The following is a 27,034-nucleotide window of genomic DNA, read 5'->3' on the forward strand; positions in this document are numbered from 1 at the left end:
TATAATAGAATTTGGCAGCAAAATGCGCATTGGCCATTTCAAGATGGCAGCCTGTAATTTTCCATGACCGTTTCCTAGATGGTCATCGCTTGCTCGCCTCCTCACCGGTATCTTTAAAACTGAAATAAGCGGCGTTTGTGATAAGAATTACCGATCTCGGCGCTGCGTCAGTATTGAACAAGGCCAATGACGCTCTCAATCTTGCATCTCCTTTTTGGGCGTTTTAGTCCTTTTATGGCCCGGATTTAGGTTTGATATTTTGCAAATTCCCTGTTGAAATCAATGAATGCCTGGAGTGAGTACTCTCGAATTGGGTCATACCTTTTCTTAGTGAACAGCCCATCAAAAATTGCGGAAAAGAAGTCGAAAGGAAACGTTTCATATTTGCAGGCATTGAAGCAGGTATCAAATATGATAAAACAAGCACAATTTTAACTATTGGTTGAATTGTAACTGGAAAAGGACTTTTGTAGACAACATTATTTTCCTTTAAAAACAAAAAAAGTTCCTTATACGTTATTGTTGAATTGAGTGTCGCGCCTCACACAACCTTAATAGAGAATCAGTTGATCGTCGCTTTATCTAGAGATCGTGCTCACGAACGCTAGATATGAATAATTCAACAGTTGTATCTTTCTTGGCCTTAATCGCCACATGGCAAAGGAATGATAGGGCTTGAATGAAGGCATAATGGCATCACGGACGCCCGCGTGCCATTGAAATAGTCTCCCCGAAATAATCTTCACCTATTCGTGGATGTGTTGCTCAAAAAGTAGAAGGGCTTAGTACTTAAGAAGGGCAAAACTTTGAACTGCACAGTATGATTTTCAATATGACTACTTCAGTTAAAGAAGAATTCTTACAAATGTGGAGCACTCCCTTCGATAACTTACAAAGCTTGGCTAAAATAAGCCAAGATTCAGGTTCTGCTATCTAGCGGAGGGTAAAATTTCAGAGGCACATGTTGATGCAACTTTATGCTATTCTCAAGCTACTATTTCGCCAAATGGATACCAGAAACAGTATGTCAATTGCTACAAGTGAGATTTCTCCATCTTTAACATCCTTGCCTCGATACATTCAATTATGAAGCATTCCCATTAAAGCTCTCTCCCATACACGCCATCCAAGGTTTCGATCCTCTCTAGGCTCTCCGCATGAGGAGGCCATGCATCTGAGCTTGAGTTAAAAAAACCCAACATTTCTAAGAGTTTCCCGGTATTTAAACTAAGACGGCACATATACTTATTTTTAGTCGTTTTTGAGAGGCGTTCAGGTCTCAAAAAGACAAAATAAAGGCGGGACTTTTTCAGGCCACTCAAACTGTGTTTTCAACGTGTGGAATGCATGCCGTACTGGGATATGGTCGATCCAAGTGTGGGTCGCGACGGAAAGTGGATCCCACAAGTGCGATCCTCCGTGCTATAGTGCAACTGGAAGCCAATTGGCGCGAGGTCCAACGGCGGCGCAATGGGGCAGGGCGTTGTGGTAGAGAATGAGCTGACCGCGTGCCTTTGGTGGATGGTGATAGCTGTAAGGAGACGTTTGCTCGCCAGGTTTTGTTTCATCAGCATAGCTACGACGGTGAATAATCAGGACAGTTCCGACGGACATACCGAGATTCTGAGCTCTCTGGTTGATCATCACATGCCGGTATTCCATCATCACCGCCTCCACGTGGGTCATGCTGAAAGATCAGTCATCGCCGCTGGCCTCTCGGAGCATGGCAAGTCCCGCACACTCTTCCTATCCTCCTAGAACTCCTGCGTGCACCTTTAACTCGAAAAGTCTTGTCGCTATAAGTTTTTGAAAGTTATTTGTAAATCATATATGCCTTCTGCTACAGCGTCACGAAACTGACGACCCAATGCTGCTAAACACGATCGAAAGGAAAACAGCTATTATTACGGCGCGTAAAATGAAACTTGAAATGGAGCCAAGTCCATCAAACGAATCAATATATCAAGCTGCATTCGTCGATGTGCAAGGAAAATAGGTGGAACTGTATTTGCAAAACAATCATATATCATATACATTGCCGCCTCCGTGGTCTGGGGGAAAGATGCTGGACTCGTAATCCAGCGGCACTGGGTACGAGTCCCAGAGTGGGCGCATTGTTTGACCCGACTGAAACAGAAAGGCCAGCTGGCAACTGGCCAACGAGGCTCAACCCAGACCCGAGGCGGCCGTGTCGCAGCATTGCGCGGCACGTAAAACCCTCCGCATTCCTGTCCGGCGAAAGGGCGGAGGCAAAATTAGCTGTTGAACTGGACGGCACGCTTGGATGGTGGGTTCGGGGTACACGCAACAAGCTATGCTTAGCAGGTACTCTGAATCCGAAATCACCCATACAAACCATTCGTGATAAATTATTTAAAAAAATAATAAAAAATATATACTAGGCACCGTAGATGTATTTTAGTCGTTATATGCCTGACCTGCATTTGCGCTGCTCTTTCCTATCACATGTGCATCTATGCAACATAGCAAGCTATTTTGTTTAAGTCCTATGCGAACTTCAACATGGCGAGGCCGTTGAACACAAGGATCGGACGCCTACGCCTTCCCTGTTGTAGATACATACATCCGACAAACACGTCGATGCTCCACGGCTGGACCTGACGCGGTCAGCAGTATCCGCACCATGACCGGCTTTCGTAACACGCTCTCCCGGAATGGTGTGCCGCGCTACAGGGAAGCAGGCCGGAGCGGAAGCGGCTGGCCAACCGCAACGCGGTCACCCCGGCGTGGAGCAGATGAGGTCAGGAACATGACGCTGGGCTCATTCAGAGTGTGTGTCATCTGTAGCGCTGCTCAGGATCGGCGAAGGGGAGCCAGCTGTGGGGTAGATGTTGCCCGTTGCAGCCGCGTGCCTGCTTTGCGACAGTGGTCGCGAAACGTCTACAAGGCTAGCAAACAGCCGGTTTTAGCGTTTCTTCCCACCAACATTTTAGAGTTAATCTCAGATTCTTTACAACACTGGGTGACAGCATTCATATCTGCCCCTACCCCTGCTCCCCTGGCCTCTGTTCGCTCCAGTTTCCCGCACGTTAAAGGCTTGTGCGACATACCATTGTATTGGGGGTAGCTGCCTTCAACATGCCAAAATACAACAATATTCCGGTGATGTAAAACATCTTCAGTTAATATTAGTCAATGCAGGATGCTTCATGGTCCCAAAACTAGATCGGACATCGTGGCAGCATTTGCGAGCATCATGCGCATTACGACTTCCTAGAGCAAGATTGGGCACACTTCCGGTATTATTGGACTCACACGTGAAAGCTCGAGTCTCTGGCAGCGATGCTGTCAGACAGGGCAAACGCGCAACAGTCGGAGTTCATGCAGTCAGTAACAAACGATAAAGACACTGGTGCGGAATATTAAACATGCTAGGTACAAACATAACGGTTCAACCAAGCGGCTCTGGGTGCATTTCGGTAGTCATTTATCGACAATACATCATCGCATCCACTAAAAGTTCAAACACCCATCCACCCACGGCAGTCCACAGACAAGGCACCATCGCATGGTGCCTCATCGGCCACTGCTGCGCTTGTCGGCTTCACTCAATGCATCCAGCGAATACCCGGACCCCAGCAACATCCGACACGCCTCACTACAAAAGACAACTGATTAAAGCCAACGCACGGCACAGTATGGACGGTTTGGTGTACTCTGGTCGGCGGCGGCTCGCAGCGCTCGTCACGCGCCGTTGCTGGCGGCCGAGGATGGGCCTATGGCCGGCTGCGTGGCACTGTCGCCGCCGCCGACTATCGGCGAACGACGCCGGCCGCCGGCCAGCTGGAACGAGCGCGAGCGGCGCCGGCGCAGCAGCGCGTGGAACACCAGGTAAGCGACGGCGGCCAGCGCCGCTACGCCGGCGAACACCAGGAACGACTGCCGGTGGCCGACGCGCAGCACCAGGTAGCCGCCCAGCTGAGCCCCGAGTGCGCGGCCTGTCGCGAGGTCAGAGCAGGTCAGGGCGGGGCAGGGCAGGGCAGGTCAGGGCCGGCGCGGCTGAAGTGGGCCACTGAGATGGAGCAGGCCGGCAGGCCAACAGAAAAACCATCGCGGGAGCCCAATGGAGGGGTCGAAAGCCAGAAACCTATAGTACAGAGTAAATGGAGGAGGCTGTCAGGTCAACAGCGAAACCATCTAGGGAGCCCGAAGAAAGGATCGGAAGTCAGAAATCCAGAATGGGGGTTTGTCGCCCGAGTTCATTGTCAGAGACTCGACTGAAAGGCAACTAAGTGCTGTCAGCTAGGACAGGCTCATCTCGCATGGATTTCGGTTGCGAAAACATTAGCCGGGGCTGCGATAGCCGCCTGGGGGACGGGTCATGCGTTAAAAACGTAGCATGACATCTGTAAAGAAAAAACCTGACGTAAGCAAAAATACTTTCAGCTCCTGCTGTTTTGGTAATACCAGCTCAGAATTCTTTTCTTGAGTTATCGACGTTCATTATACCAGTAGGTACTGGTTAAAGCAAGTTATAGAGCAAACGTTGGTTGTAGTGATGGCACATAGCGGTATGATTATAAGCACATGAAAGTAATCTGAAGCCAATACTGAAATGGATGATAATTGCATAGACTGAAACACATTGTGCCATATTCAACATATATCTTGCAGGAAATGAGATAATCAGAAACTCCCGAGATGTTGAACGCGCGTCAGTGGCAAAAAGATCCTGCATTCGTGTGTTCAAAAGACAAAAAACAAAACAAGAGACAATAAATCACAGTAGACGAAAAACAGTAACCAGTCAGGCCGCATGGCGAGCCTGCCACAACATCCCCTGACAAGTTAGCACCGACTGCGGCTGGGAAGGTCACGAAGTCCTCCGGTGGGATAGTCGACAAACTCAGCCAGACCAGACGGCCAATCGCTGCCTGAGCAAGCCAGCTATAACCCAACATCAAGGCACGGCTGAGTTCGCCAAACGCTGCGACGCGCGTCCTACATAACCCGCAGCCTGCGACCTTGCAGACAACCCTAATCTCTAACGGCAGAGGATGCGGCGCTCCACTTACCGCCGCCGAACAGGAAGCAGCCCAGAATACCGCGCACGGTGGCCACCAGTTCCGGTGACACCATGGACGCGGCGTACGTCACAGCCGCCGTGTTCATCAGGCCGCCGTCAATGCCATCTAGCGTCTCCAGAAGTAAACTATACCGCGGGTCGACGATCACCGCGTATCCTGAAAAGAAGTGTTGTTTAAGTACACGGCATTGCTGCAAAACGACATTGAAAGCCATAACTGTTCATCAGAGTCAGTACGATTGATGACAATAGTGCACCTTAGCCTGATCCGCCATCACGCGGATTTCGCTGAGACTCTGATCAGGATGGGTCACGAATCGAGCCCACCGACCAACCGGCCGTACAAATCGGCATGACTCTAAACTACACCAGCCTGATCACCGGACTCAGCGGCCAGCCCGACTCACCAATCAACTGGGACTACCGAGAAGTCAGATCAACCGATCAGCAGAGCTCATCAGCCAGCAAGCTCACTGTCAGTCGGACTTACCGAACAGCCCGACCCACCAACCAGCCGGGCTGACAGATTACCAGGGACTCACCAACCAGTCGAACTCAACGACCAGTTGGACTCACCGACCAGTCGGACTCACGGACCACTCGGAATCATATGAGCAGGATTCTTACCAGTCAGCCAGATTCATGGACCAGCCGTACTTACAGATCACGAGAACTTGAACGACTAGCCGGACTTACCCACCAGCCTAACTTACTGGTCGACCGGGCTCACTGACCATCCGAACTCACCTACCCGCACAATCCACGGGTCGATCTCAATCGCCGTCCAGCCGGACTCGCAGATCGACCGGGCTCACCGACCATCCAAAATCACCTACCCGCACAATCCACGGGTCGATCTCAATCACCGCCCAGTCGGACTCACAGATCGACTGGACTTACCGACAACCCGAACTCACAGCTCACCAGGACTTACCGACCAGCCGGACCCCATACAGCAGGATGCCGAACACGATGAGGCTGACGTGGCCGAACAGGCGCAGGCAAAAGCCGGAGATGGCCAGCATCAGCAGCTCGACGCTGCTGCCGACGGTGATGGTGGTGCCGATCAGCGTGCGGTCCGCCCCCAGGCTCGCCAAGAACACGTACGTGAAGGTCTCGATGTGGCCCACCACCATACCTGCCGACCAGGATGCCGGTGTGAAGTCTCTGCACCAGACGGTTGGAGAGCCTTAGTGTAGAAGCCAGGGCAACGGCCTTTCGAGCATGGCTTTTATTGTTTTTAGCACAGTTCTCTGGCTCGACGCGCTGGAGGCGGCACACTGCTCGGTTTCTGCGCCTGAACAGTAAGGCAAAACCGAACTTTCTGTGTTTGTTTTTTACGAGATCTTATACCAGGCCTAGAGCTTGTTGAACACTAGAACAAAACGCGATACTTAAACGGTGAGGTTTGGTACCATCTTTATGTAAGCCTTGGTAAAGGAAGGGGACGGGAGCCGCCTTCTCGGGATTTTGTAAAATTGTACACAACACAACTGGCATGCGTTATTTTTCTTACCGGGATAGGAGCCTTTGTGCGTTTTTTTAATGTGTGCTTTTTACTGCACGCATTGTGTGCAGAAAAAGATAAGCAGCTGGTTAAAAATTGTGTCAGCTATTGGCCTTTAGTGTTACCAGTAAAAGTGAGAGCGATACCCGAAAATCGACACGTGCTTGTTGTGTGGACCCTGACTCCTACCATCCGATGGGGCAATTCCACGTTAAAGGAAGAGTTTTGCAGCAAAAGTTTAACGTGCTGCAATGCACGGCACGGTCCGTCCTGCCCTCTGGCGTTGTCTGGCCTTTAACACTGCCACCGGCCGCAGGCCACAGTCATACCTATCCAAGTCAAGAAGCGAGCGTGTACACGAACCCGGACACACCCCGCCACGGATGGGTGGACCGGAAGGCAGGCGCTCTAACTGAGCTACCAGGACGGAAAAACGTTCTAGCACTTGTTAAGTCTGCGGAGCGTGGGCAAGACGGAAATATGAGGAACCGAGCTAAGTGGGAAAGTCCTATCCTATTAATACTTAAGTTATTTTACAATGCACGTACGCGTAGATTCCAAGATCAGAGCGACTTTGTCTATGGGTAGTATTAGTAATGAGTCAGTGCGGCTTGCTTTCTAATGCCACATAAATCCCTAGACTCACATCAATATGAATGCCTTTAACGACATGGGGTAATACAAACATCCGATAAAATCAGAGTGATTTTACATATGGGTTAATTTTACCAATAGATCAGTGCAGTGCGGCCAAAGACGTAAAACATGGATGCACCAAATTGGACATGGCCAATTGTCAAATAAACTGGAGTGGGACGTGGTTACTTGACAAATGGACTGGAGTAGGCGTGGTCACTTGTCAAATGGACTACATGCTCCTAGTCCGGGCCCATAATTAAATTCACGCTTACAAAGCAAGCAATAGCTTACACTTTTAATGCCTATAACATTTTCGCACCAGTGTCAGCTGCATCTACATCGCAGCTATCATTCCACTCGAAACGCTGAACCACGTTTGGTAATGCCGAACATTATTATTTACATAGTTTTAAACGCATGTTTAAGCTACAGCCGAATAAAGCCTTACTTGTGAGTGGTCACGCATACTGCATACATTTCAGATCCTTGTTACAAAAGCAGTAATGAACCAAGGAAGGAACAGTGATTAGTCAATGCTACACGGCAAAGGCTTGGTGCCCTAGCAATGCCAACGCAGTGTATCATTTGATCCTGCTGCTGTAGAATCAGCAAGCTGTTGCTTCACTGACTGCAGAACAGAAAGTACGGAACTACTACATTTTGTCATTAACCTGCAAAACAACTGGCAAATTGTAGGATTCTGAGTTCCGGACGGTGTACAGTGGCTAATAAACCGCAGCCGGCCGGTAAGTCGGTAACAGCCGGCAAAAAGAAAAATGTCAAAAGCCAGTTGCACCCGGTTGAAATGGCATTTAATGTTTTTTCAGCTCATGGAGTCTTGGCAACAGAAAATATCACAACATAAGCTCCCTTGCGGTAATACATCAGTATAAAAAGGGGCATGAACATGCACGGACAGACAAAAAAAGGAGTGTGCTGAGAGTGGCGGCCTCAACACTGAAAAAAACAACAGCAGCATGAAACGCCGCATGGGTGGCTGCAAAGAGGTCTCGTCAACAGCTAACGAACACCGATCGAACAACAACAAAATCGAGAAACTAGTTGTGGCTCAGCGCTCTGGCTTTGACACCACCTGCCAAGTAACGGCATCACTGACCAGTGAGCAGCAGAACGAAGAAGAGCACGGAAAGCTCGATTTTCTGTATCAGCCGCCATGTGTACTTAAGCAGTGACTCCGACGGCTTGTTTCTGAAGCTGATGTTGACGAAGAACAGTACGATCAGCGAGAGTAGTCGAAACACGCCGAGCATGTAGAAGCCGGGTCTGCAGAGGAGAAGGTGAGTGAAGGTGAAGATGAATGTGAGGGCGGCCATCGGATTGTGCCCAAGGTCATGAAGACATAGTTCGGCAGACAGGTTTCCTGTAAGCAATGCATGACAAATATATAGGCAACAAACATGCCATTTTTTACTCCTGCCATTTTGGATTTTTCATGTAGTTCTGGCCGAATATCATGCGAACGATCCATGATCACAGCAGAAAGAGCTTAACGAGCTGGCGACTAGTCATTTGCGGGATCAAACGCACACTTTATGTATCAAGAAGATTCGAATACATTCTCGAACCTTGGCCAGCAAGCAATTTGATATCGAAGTTTAAGTATATGCGAGCGCTTCATCGGTTTCATATACTATGACAGACCACTTTATCGAAACGCAAACATAGCCGCAAGCTTACTAGGTACACAAATATCAACAATATTTCCTAAACAGGACGTCTAACCTTTTCGGCATACTTAAAAAAACATACTCTAGTGAAATATCAGGACTAGTTACGTCTAATACTAGCACTGGGTAGTGCCACTGCAGCATCGTCAAGACACGATAAGGACATCAATTTTAATTACGTTTACGTTAAATTACGCCGCCTACACTTCGTAACAACACAACGCTTTTTCCCTGCAGTCCCAGTTATCGTAGTGGTGACAAGCATCGTGCGCGCCTCTACTGATGCGAATAAAAACGTTTTTGATTAGCCCGGTGGGCAAGGGCCTGTTTCGAGAAAAGGATTTCGAGAAAACTGGTGCTACTGATCAAATCGTACGTGTCTGATGTAACAACAAGTGAAAAGTCCAGAAGGGTGGCATGCTCCTTTCAAACTGTTCCCCACCGGTCAGTGACACCGTTGCATGACTGAAGGCGCCTAAGCCGGAGCACTGCAGTGCTTGCGGTTGTCCGCTATGCTGTTTCCTTATCGCGTGTTGACTGTTGAGACGACCTAGCGTGACTGTTGTGCGCTTAATCTCGCTCGTGTACACATGTCTGGTTATGGCGGGCGCACGCCACGCCAGCCTTCAGAGCACATTTCTCAATGAGGAGTGCATCTATCTGACGTAACTCGGTCGCCGATGACATGAATACACCAGGCTGTTTGGCAAAGTCTTACGTTATTTGAAGCATGGTTTCCTATTTCACCAATCTCCGGCTCAGATATTCGTTACTATATTTTGGCTCTTGGCCGTACTCAGATGATTTTACGAGAAATTAAATTCATAGCGAAGTTGAGCCAGTCCATGATGCCATCCGACGTGAACATTCTCCTAACTCGAGCCGACCTTACCGGAAGTCGTCTTCCACCTAGGCTGAGCCGGCCCTTGATCCTATCCGAGAAGCAGTGAGCTGGCCTGTGCTAGTCTGACACTGTATTGGTCTCACCGCCGTACCTGAACCATCCTCTGACCCCACCTGAGGGGTCTATCCTCCCTGGTCAGAGCCGCCCTCACCTGAATTTGGTCTCACCACCGTAGCTGAGCCAGTCCATAACCTCCCTGAAGGGTCTTTCCTCCCCGGTTTTGTCCTGCCTGATCCGAGCCGCTCTCACCTGAAGTTGGTCTCGCCGCCGTAGCTGAGCCAGTCCATGACTCGGCCGGCCAGTGGCGACACGACCAGCGCCGCCAGCGTGCCCCAAAGCCGCTGGAAGCCGTAGTCGATGCCGTACTGGGCGCAGAACGACAACACCGCCGTGTCGATCAGCGTGTAGGTCGTACCCAGGCAGAACGCGTAGACTACACGCAGGCCGATGTAGAGCGACAGGGTGAGCGCGTGGCTGCTGCGGTCTTGGTCGGGCGCGCAGACGTCGGCGCGCGCCACCGTGTCGGCGCAGCGCAGCCGACAGAGGCCGAGCCCCACCCGCGGACAGGTCACTGGCAGTAGGCCGGTGACGCCGCCCACGCCCACGGACAGCACCCGCAGCTGCGACGATGTATTGGTCGAGTTGACGATGCGCACATCCAGCGCGTCGGCCGGCGGCAGGCCCCGTTCGGGGAAGAGCACGCTGCACCTGGAGGCGGAGGTACCGCTGGTGACGGCGGTGTGGTGGAGAGGTCACGCACGGTGACGGTGTACAAATGGAAAAGTTGTTGCGAGCCATGTTTAATATGGAACATACTGTCTGTAGCTTCAATATGAAGGATGGGCTTGCATGCACTTTGGTGTGCTGGAGGCTAGCTAATGTTCTACTTGCGTTAGACACGGGAAGACAACCAGCACGCGTTCAGCATGGTGTAGCAGGTTTGAAGGTCTTTCATCAAAGCAATACAATTGTGGCTTCAGCTTTAAGCGAATGATCCCAGACAGATCTAAGCAAATCCTGACCGTCCTACGCCTGGTATCGAGTGAAGGACTCTCACAAAGCCATCGCTTTCCCCACGGCCGCTGTCACCACAGACCTGTCGTCGCCGATGCCGCAAGCGAGACCTCCAAGCTCGAAGCTTGAGTCGTTGACCGACTGGCACGCCACCACGCACCGTCGCAGCGTCAGGTTCAGCTCGGGCAAGCCGGGGTGCTGCACACACCGATCGTGCTGCCATCTGACGTGCAGAAAGTCATCCACGCAGACGTGTTCCATGGCGGCGACACCAGGCGGCGCAACGTCCACGATGGCGGGCGGGAGGAAGGCCAGCACGACACCGGTGACGCCCTCCAGAAGCAGGGCCAGGCCCAGGTAAGCCTGAAGGTCGGCCAACGTCAGCAGGTGGTGTGCGCAGACCATCATGGGGACCCATGGGGGGCCTCGAATAGTTTGGACGGCTTGGTGAGCGGTCTCCGAACAAGGCTTGACGATGCTGACATTTCAAATATGGTTGCATAATCATGTGGCTTTGTTCTGAAGGTCAGTTTTAGCATCAAGATGTCTCTCTTTTTGAGATTGATATTTCTGAGATTACGCGCGCCATAACTTTATCCATTATCATTTATCTATATCCATTTATCCATTTCACCACCATAACATTATCGGTGGTGCATGCATTTTGAATAATGATTACCGAATTAGCGTTGTAAGATCTGTTACTATAATCACACCATATTCCACGACAACTAGTGCATTGGTATAATGACGAGTGTAGAGCATGAATAAATAAAACCACACTTGCACCGCTCGTCAGTAGGGCCAACAGCCACTAACTCAAAGGCCAGACGCCTGTTCTCAGCCCCCGTGTTTGCGTCGGAAGCTGAGAATTCAAACTCGCGATATTATCCGCAATGCTGTGATCACAGTCACCTCGCGGTCAAATAAACATCCCTGGGCTTCTGAACGCTCGCAAACGCTACAAAAGTAGCACTCGATCCTGCACCATCATCGAACTGAGCTGTGACGTCCGCTGCTGCCTCTGGCCGTGGCTCCGTCTCCGCGCCCGTTTCTTCCCGCGCCGTCTGACAGGGGCGCGCTCCGGCGGCCCGCGCACTCCCGCGCCCGGCGCGCCCCGCGCCCGCCGGCCGGGCGGCACCGGGCGGGACGCGACCGCCCCTGCCGAACCGCGGCCGCCGGCCGACTGACCTTGAAGTTGCCCATCTTGTCGCCGATGTAGCCGGCCGAGAGGGAGGCCACGATGCCGGCCAGGCCCCCCAGCATCACGATTAGACCCGTCTCGTCCGGCGTCAGCCGCAGGTGCGCCATATGCGTCGATATATGCGGCCAGATCGTCACGATGCCTGCGACGAGAGGCGGCGTGGCCGTCACCGAACGCTCCCAGCGTGATGGATGGCGGATCGACTGCATGGGGGGGGGGGGGGAGCTTCCACACGGGACACAGAGGTGTGCAAGCTGCCAGTCATGCGTGCAGCCAATGAGGTAATGGTACACGCCCTTACAACAGCGGACGAGTAGCAAATCGGAGTAGACACATGCTAGTAAACGGCTTGATAATGACGCAGGTGAACTTAAGTCTAAAACAAGCCAATCCGTTTACACTCGCGGCTCTGAAATAATCAGCGCCGACCTGTCTGTATTACGTTCATCGTTGGTCAGAGCAGTGTCGTGGAATTCAATGAGATAACGCTGGCAACACGATGGGCGGGCAAGCTAAATTTGAGTCGGACACAGTTTGACAGTCAGGTAGATGCCAAATCGCATACCCTCGCATGCGTCAAATCGCCATTAATGGCTACCGTGTGCGCGTGATAATCCTTGCACTTTTCCAGACATATCGCACCGGGAAATACATCATACATCTCAGAAAGACGAGCCCATGGCGATTCTAGGGAGGGAGAGGGGAGTGAGAACCAGGTAATTCTTTCACAGAATTACCAGGCTCACCCTTGGCCGTTTTATAAGGTGACGGGCTGCGGCTTGCCGGGCGAGTGGCGCGAACCTCATACCTCAGCGCAGGAGGAAGAGATAAGGGGCAAGCGTTTGTCGTAGCCTTGCCTCGCCGCATCGGGCCAGCAGGATGAGGAGAGCATTGGGTAGCGGTCGTTCCATCTCACGTACAGGAGGGAGGGAAGTAGAGCAGAGGTTACGTTCGCTACCTCTCGGCGGCGGGAGGAGGGGAGGGGTAGAGACCTCTTTGGCTGCATCCCGCCGCGGGAGGCGGAGGAGAGCAGAGGCTGAGCCAGTGCCCACGGCAGGCTGGGGGAGAGGCGATGGTTACGTCATCACATCCTAGTGAGGGGACGCGGGAGAGTGGATGGTTGCTGCCACGGCTCACTGATGAGGACAGAGGAGAGTGCTGGCAGCAGTCGACACATCTCTCAGTGCAGGACGACATCATCGTCATAAAGCACGACATTGGCCCGATAATCTATTGGACAGTTAAGCAAAATACCGGTCTGCTTAGGAGGCACCCCTGCCTGGTGAGGTGTTATTGCAACATTAGTTGTGGGTACTTCTCTGCTAATTATTTGTTCATGCATCTTTTTTCAATGCAGTTCAAACCCACCGGTTGAATATGTGGTTAATTATATTCAATGTGCAGTAAAAGAAATCCCCAACCAAGATATATCAAACAATGTTAAGTAGAAATAATCTCGCGAGGAAGAGGAGTGCCGTCACAACACAGCACACAGCACTGTCTACGGCCGTGAAAGACCCTACAATGAGACATGGCCACAAGCTGTACCCTCATTGCAGTCCGGCCTTCAAACGCGCAGGCGGCTGTGTTTTGAAAACATTGCCCTGGCGCGCACCCGCAATGAAAGCGTTCTCCTCTGGTCAGGCAGCTGCCAAGGACAGGTGAATCCCTTGCCGGATGCCGGATGCCGGATGCCGCGCCATCTGCCCTTGACACACAGTGGCTAGACCGTGACCCTAAGAGCGCGGTCACCAAAATATCGGTGCAACGTTTCACGGAAGCCGAGGCGCTTGGCAACCGGCCAAGTGGGCCAAGCATCCAGCCTGCCATGACGTCATATCATCCGTCTGCTGTTTGATGGTGTGTACTCGGATGACGGGCGTCTGTCGCCCGACTGACCTACATTAGGGAAGTCGTGTCCCGGGGCCGGCGCAATAAGCGCCGTTTCAAGGTCAGATAAGAGGGTCCTCTTCATCAAATGCTGGTCGTCAGGTGAGGCTCACACAGACTGCTCGACAGGTCGTCATGGTGAGTGCAGGATCGTGAGACTTTTTAAATACTGTACATAAATACAAGTTTGACTTACCCCATATGTCGCATCTGCAATCTTCTGGCAGCCGCTCGGAAAGGGCTGTCGTTGTCTAGCACTTCATGAAGCTACTTGGATTAAACCTGGTCTACCGTTGCTAGTGCATAGTCTTTTTGTGTCATTAAAGCGTTGCGGTAATGATAATCATTGAGCCTGCCATGTCCTTCTGCCTTTTTACATACTTTTGATCGGAGAGACATTCATGATTAGAACTAACTGCACGATTCGCATGGAAATGCCGTTTTTGAGGGATCACCCCTGTCCCAATATGACATCCACATAGGTAGACTTTAACCTTTGACCTTTCACGCCACCAAATGTCTGGAATTTCCGGGCACTTCGGTGGATGACGAATCGCAACGCTCCAGCGATTCAGCTTCGAGGAGGCAGCTCTGGCCAGCACATTAATCTCGGTTTGCCCTCTCCCGCAGTCTGTCCTTACCCGACTGCGTACTGCCCCATCCAACAAAGTGCACGGCGCGTGTAGGTATGCGAGATTCACTGCAAAGTGCTCGTGATCTACTTCATAATTCGCAGTAGCACGCAACGCCATGCCAGCCCGGCGGCCAGCAACCCCTTTCGTGCACGGTGCTTACGGTCGTGTGCAGCGCCGTGGCCAGGAATTTTCGAGCGGCGCGCGCACGCTACCATCGCCTGAAGTTGCCGCCAGGTCGTGCACACCTCGTCACATCGGTAGATGCAGACTGTCACATCGCAAGCATTCATGCATGTCACGTCGGTCAGGCACGGATTTGTGTTCTGTTGCAGGTGGGGGGCGACTCCAGCCGGCCTGCGACCGTCTTGCCCCGCGCTCTGACTCCTCTCCTTGAAGTCACTGAACGGCCGAAGAGTGGTCCACTTAATGTCCAGTGTATTCACTTCGTGTCCAATTAAATTATTCTGTTTGTACCAGCGATTGCACCCCTCTCAGGGCTGCTTCGAGCTGACCTATCATACTTGACACGAGAATTTATTGATGAAGCCGACATATATGGTGCTAAAATACGATGAAAATGGTTGGGAAAAGAAAAATGGGAAATGGGTGAATGCTGACAAGCTACTAATGACGGCTATCTCCACTAGCTTTGAACTTAACGGGCCCCATTTCGTCACGGACGGCAAAGCTTTGGGTACACTGCGATACTGTTGCTACATCTGTCAGCGTTTGAGCCATGTGCCTTCGGACATATCTGACACGTTTCTGTCTGTCCATGCTTCTCCGTCTGCAGCTCAGTGGCATTGCAACCTTGCGGCCTCCCTGCTGAATAGCTGACGTGGCCACTACAGCCAATGATAATCGCCCTCACACTGCGAGCGTGCTGTTAGTCGTTCTTTATTGGCAGCTGAGCAATATTTGCTACCCTAGCACCTGGCTGCTCGGCGGGCCAGACAGGGGTCAGAGGGGTGAGGCCGCCCTCCAGTTATTCAGCGGAGGGCGGGCGAGCGACGGTCACACCAGGAGCCGACCGGCGCGACAGCACACCGATGCCATCATCGACACCGACTCTGCAAACACTCACCTGCTAGCTCCATGAAGAAGAGTAGCTTGATGGGGAGCACTCGTAGGTCGATCAGATCCTTGGCGAAGCTCCGCATGTGCTCCAAACTGTCGCTCCATAGTGAGCATACTGTAACGAAGGACGGTGAGGTCAGAAGCAGTGGTGCGCGCTGTCGTCGCGGAGCAGCAGACTACGCACCCGGCAGAGCACTGTGCCAGGTGAGATGTAGGGCGCAGCGCTGCGCGAAACGGGAGCACACGGCGGTTGGCTCCAGTTGTAGTCTTGCCACTGCAGAAGCCGAGCTTCATCCGTTTTGCATGACAGCTGATACAAGTTTGTTGCACTTTATCATCCTCACAAGCACGCGTTTTTATGCAGAAACTAGACCACGGATTTGATGGGAGAAGAAGGGGCGAATGAGTTAAAAACAACAAATGGAACGATAGCGTCTACTGTTTAACTATAAGGAGATATCCACACCCACTGAGAAGAATGCAGGTGATGGACAACAGAACAGAAAAGGAGGCACCCAGCTCGTCATTCGGGGTTTTTAGCCATTCACCGAATGGTAAGCCCAAAGGCGGCGACGGCCCTACGGTAATAATGCGAAGAATCATGATGCATTTAACAAAGCTCCCGTCAATCTTTTCCTCCGTTCAAATCTTAGGAGTGTTATTATGTGGTTGTTTTTTGCCGTCCAATAACAAAAACTCAATGGTAGGACGGTACTCAGCGGCCCCATAACAACATATGTCACAAACAAGGACTTAGCGTGAATCGCTTCGCTCGGGTCCTTGGAAACAGGTTTGAAGGACGTATGTAAAACGGTCCGGTCGCAAGCGAACGCAAAGTGCCACAAAATGCCTCGCTGCAGGGTTGTGAAAAGGTGCTAGGTGTAGCCAGCTGTCATTTTCCCTTTCAACACTGAGCGCGTGAAACTATACGTTTGAAAGATGTTAAAAACCCGTAACCGACGGGCGCCTTTAAGATGGTCCGAGCAGCATCGACGGGCGCCTTTAAGATGGTCCGAGCAGCATCGACGGGCGCCTTTAAGATGGCCCGAGCAGCATCGACGGGCGCCTTTAAGATGGCCCGAGCAGCATCGACGGGCGCCTTTAAGATGGCCCGAGCAGCATCGACGGTCCGCAAAACATCGTCATCCGTTTCACGCGTCCAGGCGTATCCTTCTCCGGCGTTCCACGTAGTCCTAAGAACACGACCTCCGCTTTCCGCTTCCTGCATAAGTGATGACACCCGGCTGGGCATACCCGGAGATCTCCTGCAGCAGCCAGCCGTCTGCCAGCACCCACGCCCCGTGAGTCACAGGCCAGTCGGCTAAGCCGATCATCGACCTACGGACGCAGCGACAGGCTCCTGACGCGAGGCTCACCCGCCCCGTGCGAAAGACGCTACAAAAGTTCCACCCCCGCAGCAATGAAACGCTGCAAGAAATGCATCAGTAATGGCTGTGAGGTGGACGAGGCCACGGTGGCGGCTTAGCGACTGGAAAGTCGTCCGCCGGCCGGCCTCGACAGAGGTCAATGGCAAGGTCACGGGAAGGGGCGCCAGTAATCCTTGTGGATATGGCCCCGGCAGACGTGTTGACGATAACAGTCCGGGAGGCGTTCACCCCGAGTCTCTGCCAGCACCCGGCGCCACCGGTTGCGCGGGTTTTGAACCCGTGTTCTGGTCAAAGAGAGACAGCTGCCAGGGGCGCGTCCAGGGGACGTGACGTCACGGGGACAGGCACGGGCGGGCATGGATCCTCAGGGACGACCACAGCGCTCAGCCGGTGTGTACTTCCGCACCTGAGCGGGGAGCGCCGGCGTCCTGAGGGACCTAGGCGCGCCTCCGCCGGAAGGCCGCTGGCTCTTGGCAGCGTTACACTGGCAACAAACCGGTATGTGGCTTCGGCGCAGAGCCCGCTGCTCTCCTCATTCCGCTCGGTCCACGTCCAGGCCACTGTGCGAGACCGTGGACACAGTACTGACGCACTGACAGTCTGACGGTGCTAACGCAAACATCCGACAGACGGTCGAACCATGCAGGTTAAGAATCATGCGGTACGGACACGGCCAGTATGGTGTTTGCGCTTTGTACCCGTATGTCGGTCTCTTGGGATTCGCGGCGGCGGAAACGCTGACCCAAAACACCGGGCTGGCGGAGGCCGCGGCGCGCAGCCAACACTCGGCCACCTGGCTCTATTTCACAGATAAAATGCCTTCAGAGCAGTGAGCACAAGATGATGGTGAGAAAGCGCTCGTCGGCGGGACGTCCGTTTCTTAACAGACTACAGCCATTCTTGTTTACAATGCATCCACCAACGAAGCCGGGAGCTTCCATACGAACCTCTGAATCATCAGCAGGACACAGGCGCTCCGCAGGCGCAGTGTAGGGCAGTAATGACGCCTGCTTTCCAGGGTAATGCCATGGGGATATGCTTGGTTGGCGACCGTTATGAAGCGCAACCGTTCATAGCTTTAATGGTATAGTTTGGCAGCAGCTTTTTTGTTGGGCCATAATTATTCAAGGTCATGACCTGTTCTCAATTTTCTGGTTCCATGTTCAACACGTCGAGTGGCCTAGTTGACAAAGTAGAGTCTCACTCTGTTCTGCTCACTGTCCTGAACGTATGCTGTCTGTGAAATGAAGTCCAGTCGGCGATTGTTAACTGCGCTCCGCGGATGCACCGCACCGTCTCCGACACAAGGGCCGGCTAGTCAGTTAGTTATTGAGTTTTTAGGGCGCGTCAACTGTATACGTCATTTGCGCCCAGACACAATGGCCGGTACCGACCATTACCGGTGACTGTCCAGCCCACATCATATGTGATCACTCTATATGTGTATCGTTTAGTGATTGTTGATGTGCTTGTAATTATGTGTGCAAAAAGCAGATACTGAACAAAAACTGTGCTTTAAGGCTTTTGTTAACTTATGTAGATCACAAGCAAAGCTTTAGAATGCGGATATGCGTTTCGCAACTCAAGAATTAAGAAATAATGAACAGATCACCGCACGAATGAATGGCACATCCGGTATATTTGTGATTGTGGACAAAGCTTTCAATGTGGGTATAATGAACTATCTCCTCTCTGACACCTCTAAGTTCACCCGCATCAAGAGGAATCCAACTAAAAGCCTGTCAACTGAAGTCAACAGCCTGGTCCCAGCCTAACAGATAATTGAACAAAGCTCTTTTCGGATCGCGACGTTCAGTTATCCCAGATAACATCATCAGGCATATCAAAAGAACACCTTCAAAGGACCAATGTCTCATACGATGATCAGTTAGATGAGGGTGTATCCGTGACAACATGCTTCCAAGCATGCTTACAATAATGTTAACATATTTGGAGGCACATTGCGCAGGTCGTCTTGAGCACGCGTTCCTGCACGTGCCACCTTCCCAACCGCCACTTCGTGCACCTATAAATATGTATATATATGTATATATATATATATACATATATGCACATATAAATATATACATATAATTATATGCACATATAAATAAATATATACACTTGATGTTGTCAATTCTTACGAACAATTATTAATCTCGCACCCTATTCTCCAAAACGCGAGGCCGCGGCGCAGACTAGGAGACGGGCACGCGCCATAACAGCAGCCACGCGTGCCATGGCAAGTAGACGGACATGCACCATTTCAAAAATGTAAATATGAATAGAAAAGCGCCACAACATGTTCCAGCGATCCTTCTGTATAATATCTTATCCAGATCCGAAGTCAATATTACTTCATGGTCAAGCTGCAAGGCCATGCATACCAGCACCGCTATTCCCTGGACGCCTCTCACTCGGAAGCGCCGATTGGTGGATGGCGGTGCGACGTCGGCCTGTTAGGGGGAGGGGTACACGTGACGCCATATTCCGCCGCGGCCGCCTGGCCGTACTGCGCCACGTTCCTGCACGCGCCATGCTCCCAACGGCCGCCTCGTGCGACCAGTTCGCGACTGGCTGCCAAATAACGGCTTGCGGCAGGGTAACTGCGACGCACACACAGTGGCGGGAGGCTTCTTCAGGACAGGGTTCATCCAGGCTTGTGGATCAGGCCCATGCAAGCAGGCGGATCTGGCCGTACAGACGTGTGGATCAGGTCAATACAGGCGTGCTAATCCGGCCCGTACAGGCATGTGGATCAGGCCCATACAGGCGCGTGGACCCGCCCTGTTCTTGCGTGCGGATCAGGAGTGTTCAGACGTGTGAGACTGAGAGCATTCAGACGTGTGGACCAGGTCCATCCAAGTGCGTGGACCAATCTTGTCCAAATGTGTGGACCACTCATGTTCTGACGTATGGACCGGAATGGTTCAGATGTGTGGACGAGGTCCTTTCAAATGTGCAGACCTTATCTTATTGACCGGGAGAAAGTCTTCACACGAGTGCAGTGAGTCGATCTGTATGAGGCTGATGACGTTCTCCGAAGCGAGCGCGGGTAGAATGGTGAAGCGGCCGTCGACATGAATGGAGGAGCACCAAGACCGCAAGCTGGTGACTTAAGCCGGTTACTGATGAATCATATTGTGGCATACGTAGCTTAGCAGCCAGCAGGTAAAGCAGACTGTGTTTTTGCGTCGTAGTTTGAAATGGCCGCCATGCACGAATTGGATGGCTGGACATATAATGTTAACACCAAAGACATTCATTGGCACTGGATGTTCGCGTCTGCTTTCCCCTTGGATATCATTGTCACGAGTGTCACGGATGACGTAGGTCGCATTCTTTGAAATCATCATACACCCCCCTTTCTATCTAATGGCCTAGTGTCAGCGAATTAAACGTCCTTATTGCGTCTAATGTCGTGAATGCACCGTTAATGGCGTGAGTGAACTGCAATTGTCTTCATTCAGATACTCGCCGTCGTCGACTCACCTGTATTTGCATTTTTGGTTTGGCAGAGTACCTGGGTACGGACATGTGCTGAGCGAACGGAGACACATCTGCAGCTCTAGCCCCATTGCGACTGAGACAGAGGCGTTCTTACAATATTGAAGGCCGTTTTTGACAGTTTGCGTCTGGCTCTCCCATCTGAACACCAACGCAATGGGCTCAATAAGGATGGTCCCACTCCGCAATATCGCCTATAATATGGTGACCGGGGCTACAGTTCGGCCATGCTGGTAAACATGCCTGGCGAGAAAAGCGGCACAAGACACAATGAACCAACATTTTCTCACTTTCGGATATGGTTGTGCAATGCGGGTCACGAAACGATCGAGATGCGTAGCGTTTATCGGCAACTAAGATATCCGTGCGCACAGACCAGAAGATAAATAAAGTGCTTGAAGATACCCTCGCCGATGACATCGCGCCCGTCGCATCCACAGATTGCCAGTTACGCCGAATTCCGCCCCTACCAGACCCACTCTAAACATGTAACCCGGAACTGTGCCACTAAACTCGCAGCCCGCGACGTCGCCTAGCTGACCGTTCAGATGTTTTGCAGCACGCCGTGCCGCTGTAGCACCGCGCGTGCTATTTCTGGTGCGCCAGAATGTCGCGGGTTTCATACAAATACCAAATAACCGACGTGGTTTCGTTGAAATTACCAGCACCCGTCAGGGCGCCGGGCTTGAAACATGGGAGGGGTTTGACGCCCAAAGGCCTGGTGGTGGTGCACAAAGAAGATAATCAAGACCGCCTCTGTCGTACCAGCACCGGATCGGTTGAGGACCGGGGCCTGGCCGTGCTGAACCGGGCCTTAGTAACACCCCACGCGCCCAAGGTTAGCCGCCACGCATGGGAATGACGCACACGAAGCGCGCGTGGCCACTCGGGCCGCATTAATTAACGGCCATGGTCTGCCGTCAATTTGCCGAGCCCACGACGCGTGACGTCAGAACAGCCTTGAAACTCACGTCCGGCCAGCTCGGGGGGGGGGGGGAGCATTGGGTACGTACGCACACTAGCTGGGGCGACACGCGGCCGCCGGCGGGCCGCGCATGGAGGGGAGCGCCCCACTCGGTGGTGGGCTGGGCCAAGGTCGCAGAGTGGTACCCCGTGCGGCTGGCAGCGCTTTAAGGCTCGAGAGTATCATTACACGACATGGATAATGCCAATGCGGTGAGCGGCGCACATGCTTTTTAATATCAAACATGCTCATCAAAGACATCAACATTGGACGTAGAAGGCATTGCCGCTTTCGCTTCCATCTGCTTTTCGCCAGCCAGTAGCACTGAAGACGGTGCGTAGCCTGCTACCGTCTCCATTCGTCCCAAAAAAGCTGGCGCGTATCGCACACAAGCAAAAAAAAAACAACATTGTTTTGCCAAGTCTACGGCACAATGAAGGCTAAATAACAAATGTGGAATGATCCCCTAAATCTCCCACTCCAAGAGTATGCGTCATGGAACTGCAGTTCTAACAGACCAAGTCCCGGTACGGACAAACCAAGCGCACCTGGAGTCCCACGCGCGCCTGGAGCGACACAGTCTACTGTCAGTGGCCCGTGGGACGGGTTCGGTGCCTGGAGAGACGGCGGCTGGCGCCTGCACCCTGTGAGGGCGTCGCGAGGCCTCTAACCGTATCTGAAGACCGATTCGACTTCCCCCCCCCCCTTCCTTGACGCCCCCCTCGCAGCCTCTCGCGACCTCCACACGGCTGGCTGATGACAGGAGGCGCCCCTGCCCCTCCCCATTGACGGCGTCCGTGCCGCCGCCGACCGTGCCGGCGACCGCGGCGGCGCGCGTCCCGCAGCTCCGAGGCCGGTTCCCTGCCGCGGGCGAGCTCCCGTTACACGTCGCGGCTGTTGCCCCCGGCCGAGTGGCCCGGATCCGGTGGGTTCGGTGGGATCCGACGGATCCGGCGGGTTCAGCGCATCCGTCGTGTCTGGAGGGTTGGGCGGATCCGTCGGGTCCGGCGGGCTCTGTGGGATCCGGCAGATCCGGCGGGTTTGACGGATCCGCCGGGTCCGGCGGGCTCTGTGGGATCCGGCAGATCCGGCGGGTTTGGCGGATCCGTCGGGTTCGGCGAGCTCGGCGGGCTTGGCGGATCCGTCGGGTTCGGCGGATCCGGGGGTCCGGCGAGCTCGGCGGGTTTGGCGGATCCGTCGGGTTCGGCGAATCCGGCGGGTTCGGCGAGCTCAGCGGGTTTGGCGGATCCGTCGGGTTCGGCGAATCCGACGGGTTCGGCGAGCTCGGCGGGTTCGGCGGATCCGTCGGGTTCGACGGATCCGGGGGTCCGGCGGATCCGGGGGTCCGGTGGATCCGGGGGTCCGGCCCGTTTGGCACGTCCGACCGCCCCGAGCGACCGGCATCCGATCCGCTGACGGGGTGGGTGTGAGGGGGTGAGGGGTAGGGAGGACAACAAACGCCGTGTTTTGAATAGGACGTTATTCGCATATTCGCCCGAAACGGTTCAATCTTACCTGACACGTGCACTGGAAGGCCTTTAAAAATTGCGTGCCCTTTTAGAGGAACTGAAAGCCGTCCCTTTACCATGTCAGGAAACATAAAAAAACTGTGGTGTCATGTTCCCGGGTGTGAGGGTGCGGGGACAGCAGACCACAAAAAGACACCTGGCTTTATCCTTGATGATTGGAGATCATCGTTAGCTGTCCATCCCGATAACTCAGCTGCTGGTTGGGGTGCTTATCTTGCAGTTCGTTCTCCAGTGGCCCTGTGGGTTTGAGTCGATTCAGGCTCTCGCTATCCGCCCCTGACCGGGATAACCCGAGGTTGGTGTTTGCCCTGACCGGGATGACCCGAGGTCGGTGTTCGCTGATGACGGGGATGACCCGAGGTCGGTGTTCGCCCCTGACCGGGATGACCCGAGGTAGGTGGCAGAGGCCGCGCTTAAGATCAGGCGATGTCGTAGGGTAGGACGAACGGTGCCGAGCAGTGCAGCACGTTAAACTTTCGCCGCGAAACTCTGCCGTTGATCGGGAGCTTCACGGCCGGGTGGTGGGGTCCGAGCTTGTGCAGCAAGTACTGCTTAGCGTGCGCGCCGACCACAGAAATCCATTCGATAGAAAGGTTCAGCCTGGATCTTAATAATGCATTTTCAGTCCGATTATTGAAAATGCGCTGCATTTTGCCAATTTGTTGTTGTTTGTGTGACCGATAAAACATTCCTGCTTAGTAGAAAATAGTTGCAATGTAAGAGAGCGACAGGCATACAGTTTCAAACCTTATGGGATCGGGCAAAACAAGTAAGATGACAGTGATCATCACTTCAAACATGCATTTACATTTGTCACGCACCACTTTTGAATTTGATGCAGTATTTCCGCACGCATCCGCAGGGTTATAGGTCAGTAAGTGTGATACAACAAATTGTCCATCAACTTCTTTCAAACATCACGACCCATCCGCATTTGACTGTATACAGAACCAATCACGTGCACCACTTTCGTTGTTATGGGGACGTAACTACAAAAAACAAACACTCAAACAAGAACTCAGAACTTGCCATCTCCCATTACAGCTGGTTTGTTGAATTTTTTAACACTACGCAATAAGTGAAAGTGTGCAAAACTACAAAAAAGATGCACAATGCAGTTGTTATTCGTGAGTCGATGGACAGCTAGGTCGGGCGCCCGATTCCCGTGCCAGTAGCACTCGGATGGACGTGAAGCCGTGGTGGGGCAGCGCTCATAGTAGGCTCCCAAATGCTGGTGATCGCTTAAGGTAATGTGATCAATGCACAGTAATTGCAGTCATCTTCATCGGTTATATGCAGAATGAGATGGGCGCTTCAACTGCCCGGCTGAATTATTACGTGTACGTTAATGGTACGTAACCACGGATTTGTACTGCAAAAAGGCAATGTTGTGCATTTACTTTGCAAATTTTAACCACTTGATGAGTGTTTTACAATTATGTGGGGGGTTACCCAGCTACAGACGTTCACGTCCGTGCCCCCTAAGTACCGAGCCACATGCATGTACGGTACGAATATGCAAATCGGCCAACAAATTGCTATTGAGAAGAATGTTGGAGCACACGTCAGAAATCAGAGGATCTACCTGTTTGTAAAATCGAAAGAGGCTCGAGTGTCGGTCAAAATCTAACATCAAACGTGTGCGCGCTTTTGACAGGCTTTTCCCAGAAAAGCCAATAGATTAGCATCCTTTAGACCTGCAGTATCCCTCGTAAGCATTCACGGTGAAGTCCAATGTTGGCGATGATGGGTTGGCTTTGTAAGTAGTGCACTCTTTTGCTAAATGCGTGAAAGCTATATAAAACCCAATACCACGTACAGTGATCAGTTCCCGTCGTTGCTGAAGAGATTAACTCAGCATTAATTATTACTGAACTTAACACTTAACGTACACGAATTTGAGTTGAATGAAATCTAAGGGTCAAACGTATCAGGGGCACAGTTGATATTAAATACGACGCTCATAGGAGAGAAATATACAGGATGCAGTTTCGCCGCACTACCAAAAACTTCGCTACGGTGCCAAAGGCGGTTAACTGCAAAATAATTGTTGAGCGATTGACCTCTTTAGCGTCCGTCTCGGTCTCAATGGCATGCTGCCCTTCCACTGTCGAATGAGCCAGCAAACTGACAAATTACATGGTGTATGGGGGCAAGTGTTTGAGTTCACAGCTCGACTCCACCAGCGGCAGTCGGACCGCTGACCCCCGGAGCCCCCGCAGCGGAGAACATGTACCTCTGCGGCGGCGAAGAGCGTCCATTGGCCGGCACTGGCGCCGTCGGCACCGTCAGCAGACCACGATCACACCGGCCGAGCGACTGCGACGGCTGCAGCTCGCCGCCGACACCTATCCAGCGCTAGCTCCGGCTGCGACGGCTTCTAACGGGCCGAGAGCTGGGCCGCAAGCTGGCGGAAGTGGCATCGCCGCGGCCGAGGGAGGGTCAGCAGCGCGGCCAGGCGCCCCAGACGCCGCCGGACCGGGCCGGCACGCGGGCGGCACCGGGCTGCCGCTAAGCCAGGCCAACGGGTTACCCGCTGGCACAATGGCTTGTGAAAGAGAATGATTCCTGGGAAGACAAACGAGTTTGCGATGTTTGCAAGGGGGCTAAGATTGCTTCAGGCTGCATATTGTTGTGACGAGGGCGACGGTTGTAAACTTTGCAGCCGGTGCATGTCGATAGTTCCGAATGACGTGTCAGATGCACGGAGAGATAAACAGAAGCGTGCCCTCTGAAATGCGAAAAACTCTGCAAGACGTCAAAAGACTTCCTGCCCTGAATGATTGCAATCTCTATGACTTGTCTCACTTTTTGTCACTGCCGTTTGCGGTAAGCTCCACGAAGCGCGGGTGTTGACTTTTAGCGACTGGAACGCTGCAGGGTGACAGCTGACTGGATTGTATTTCGCAAAAACAGCGTTTCTATGCTGGAGCTTAGCTGAGGAAAGTTCTGTGCCACGTTATCAAACGCCATGCATTCTAACAACAGACAGGACACGTCGTTCAAGGAATGACGCCTAACTGGCGACAACAGCCTGACACGGTCCGGCACGTTCCACCATAAATACGGCGGATGTTGGCGAAAAAACAAGATTGACATAGTTCAAACAGAGCCCACGCATTTGCAGCGTTGAATGTTCTCTGAAGAATGTGTGCTATCGCGCGCATACCTTTACAAAAAACATTGCGCATATGAGCGGAACGCATTCGCGAATGCGCTACGAATAAATGAGTTGAAATATTGCTGATCCTTGGGCCTGACAAGCCGCGGAAATTGTAATAGATGGTAGCAAATAATTTTGAGTATTTTTCCTCCGGTGACTGCGATTTAAGTATCGAGAACGCGAACATTTGGGTGGATGCTGGTCAAGCAGCTTACATACTTTTTCAATACATCCATTCGTAGCTTGGTCTTCTCAGCTCCAGCACAGTATGTTGCAATGAAGCCACCTTGCCAATATCTGACATCATTTCTTTGTCCCCCCCTTCCCCCAAAGAAGCGGTGGCTGGACAATTTGTGCACAAGATTGTGTGACCGGACGCACATATCATCCCCTGCTGCTACTGATAGACCGTTTATTTTCCTTCGTTTGAACCAGTTGGTCTCGTCTCAACGCGACGCCGGGCCGTCAATATTTGGATCTGGTTTTGGCCCAGATCGTTCGGTCTTCTTGCAATAAAACCGTTTTCTTTTTTCCATATCATTCGAAAATTTAAAAATGTGCTCCTTGCTCATACTGCGTACTGCGGGTGTTGCCGATGTCGTCGAGCAGCATCCAACAAAACGTCTACAGATTTCGACAACACTTTTCTTTAATTGGTTCCATGTTGATAAAAGTGCCTGAAGCGGCGACCAGTGGTTGCAAAGTTATTGCTTTCTCGAAATCCTAACTCCTGAACCGGACCGGACCGGACCCACGGTCCGGTACTTGCGGTACGGTCCAGGACGATAGCGGACTTGTGAGCTCTAGAGTACGGTACCTACTCCCTACGGACCGTAGCCACGGTTCAGTCCGGTCCGGTCCGGTGAAGCTCGGGCAGC

At 52.4% G+C, this 27,034-nt stretch overlaps 1 protein-coding gene across 3 annotated transcripts in view; it reads right to left on the reverse strand.

Annotated features, from left to right (window-relative positions):
• Nucleotides 1-3,066: 3,066 nt before the first annotated feature.
• LOC119096417 (uncharacterized) overlaps nucleotides 3,067-27,034 on the reverse strand; it is a 54,444-nt gene continuing 30,476 nt past the window's right edge. For 2 of the 3 annotated variants that reach the window (XM_037219310.1, XM_037219313.1), the window contains exons 2-9: nucleotides 15,613-15,720; nucleotides 11,991-12,145; nucleotides 10,882-11,162; nucleotides 10,035-10,493; nucleotides 8,311-8,477; nucleotides 5,982-6,185; nucleotides 5,037-5,204; nucleotides 3,067-3,959 (exon numbers count right to left, since the gene is read on the reverse strand). In XM_037219310.1, the coding sequence (XP_037075205.1) occupies nucleotides 3,706-3,959; nucleotides 5,037-5,204; nucleotides 5,982-6,185; nucleotides 8,311-8,477; nucleotides 10,035-10,493; nucleotides 10,882-11,162; nucleotides 11,991-12,145; nucleotides 15,613-15,720 (1,796 nt within the window). In that variant the 3' untranslated portion in view covers nucleotides 3,067-3,705. Of the gene's footprint in view, nucleotides 3,960-5,036; nucleotides 5,205-5,981; nucleotides 6,186-8,310; nucleotides 8,478-10,034; nucleotides 10,494-10,881; nucleotides 11,163-11,990; nucleotides 12,146-15,612; nucleotides 15,721-25,229; nucleotides 25,357-27,034 lie in introns of those variants that run through there. The other variant, XM_037219311.1, reaches the window with a different exon arrangement.

This window comes from Pollicipes pollicipes, unplaced genomic scaffold, assembly GCF_011947565.3.
Source record: "Pollicipes pollicipes isolate AB1234 unplaced genomic scaffold, Ppol_2.1 Scaffold_4295;HRSCAF=5057_pilon_pilon_pilon, whole genome shotgun sequence".
NCBI lineage: Eukaryota > Metazoa > Arthropoda > Thecostraca > Pollicipedomorpha > Pollicipedidae > Pollicipes > Pollicipes pollicipes.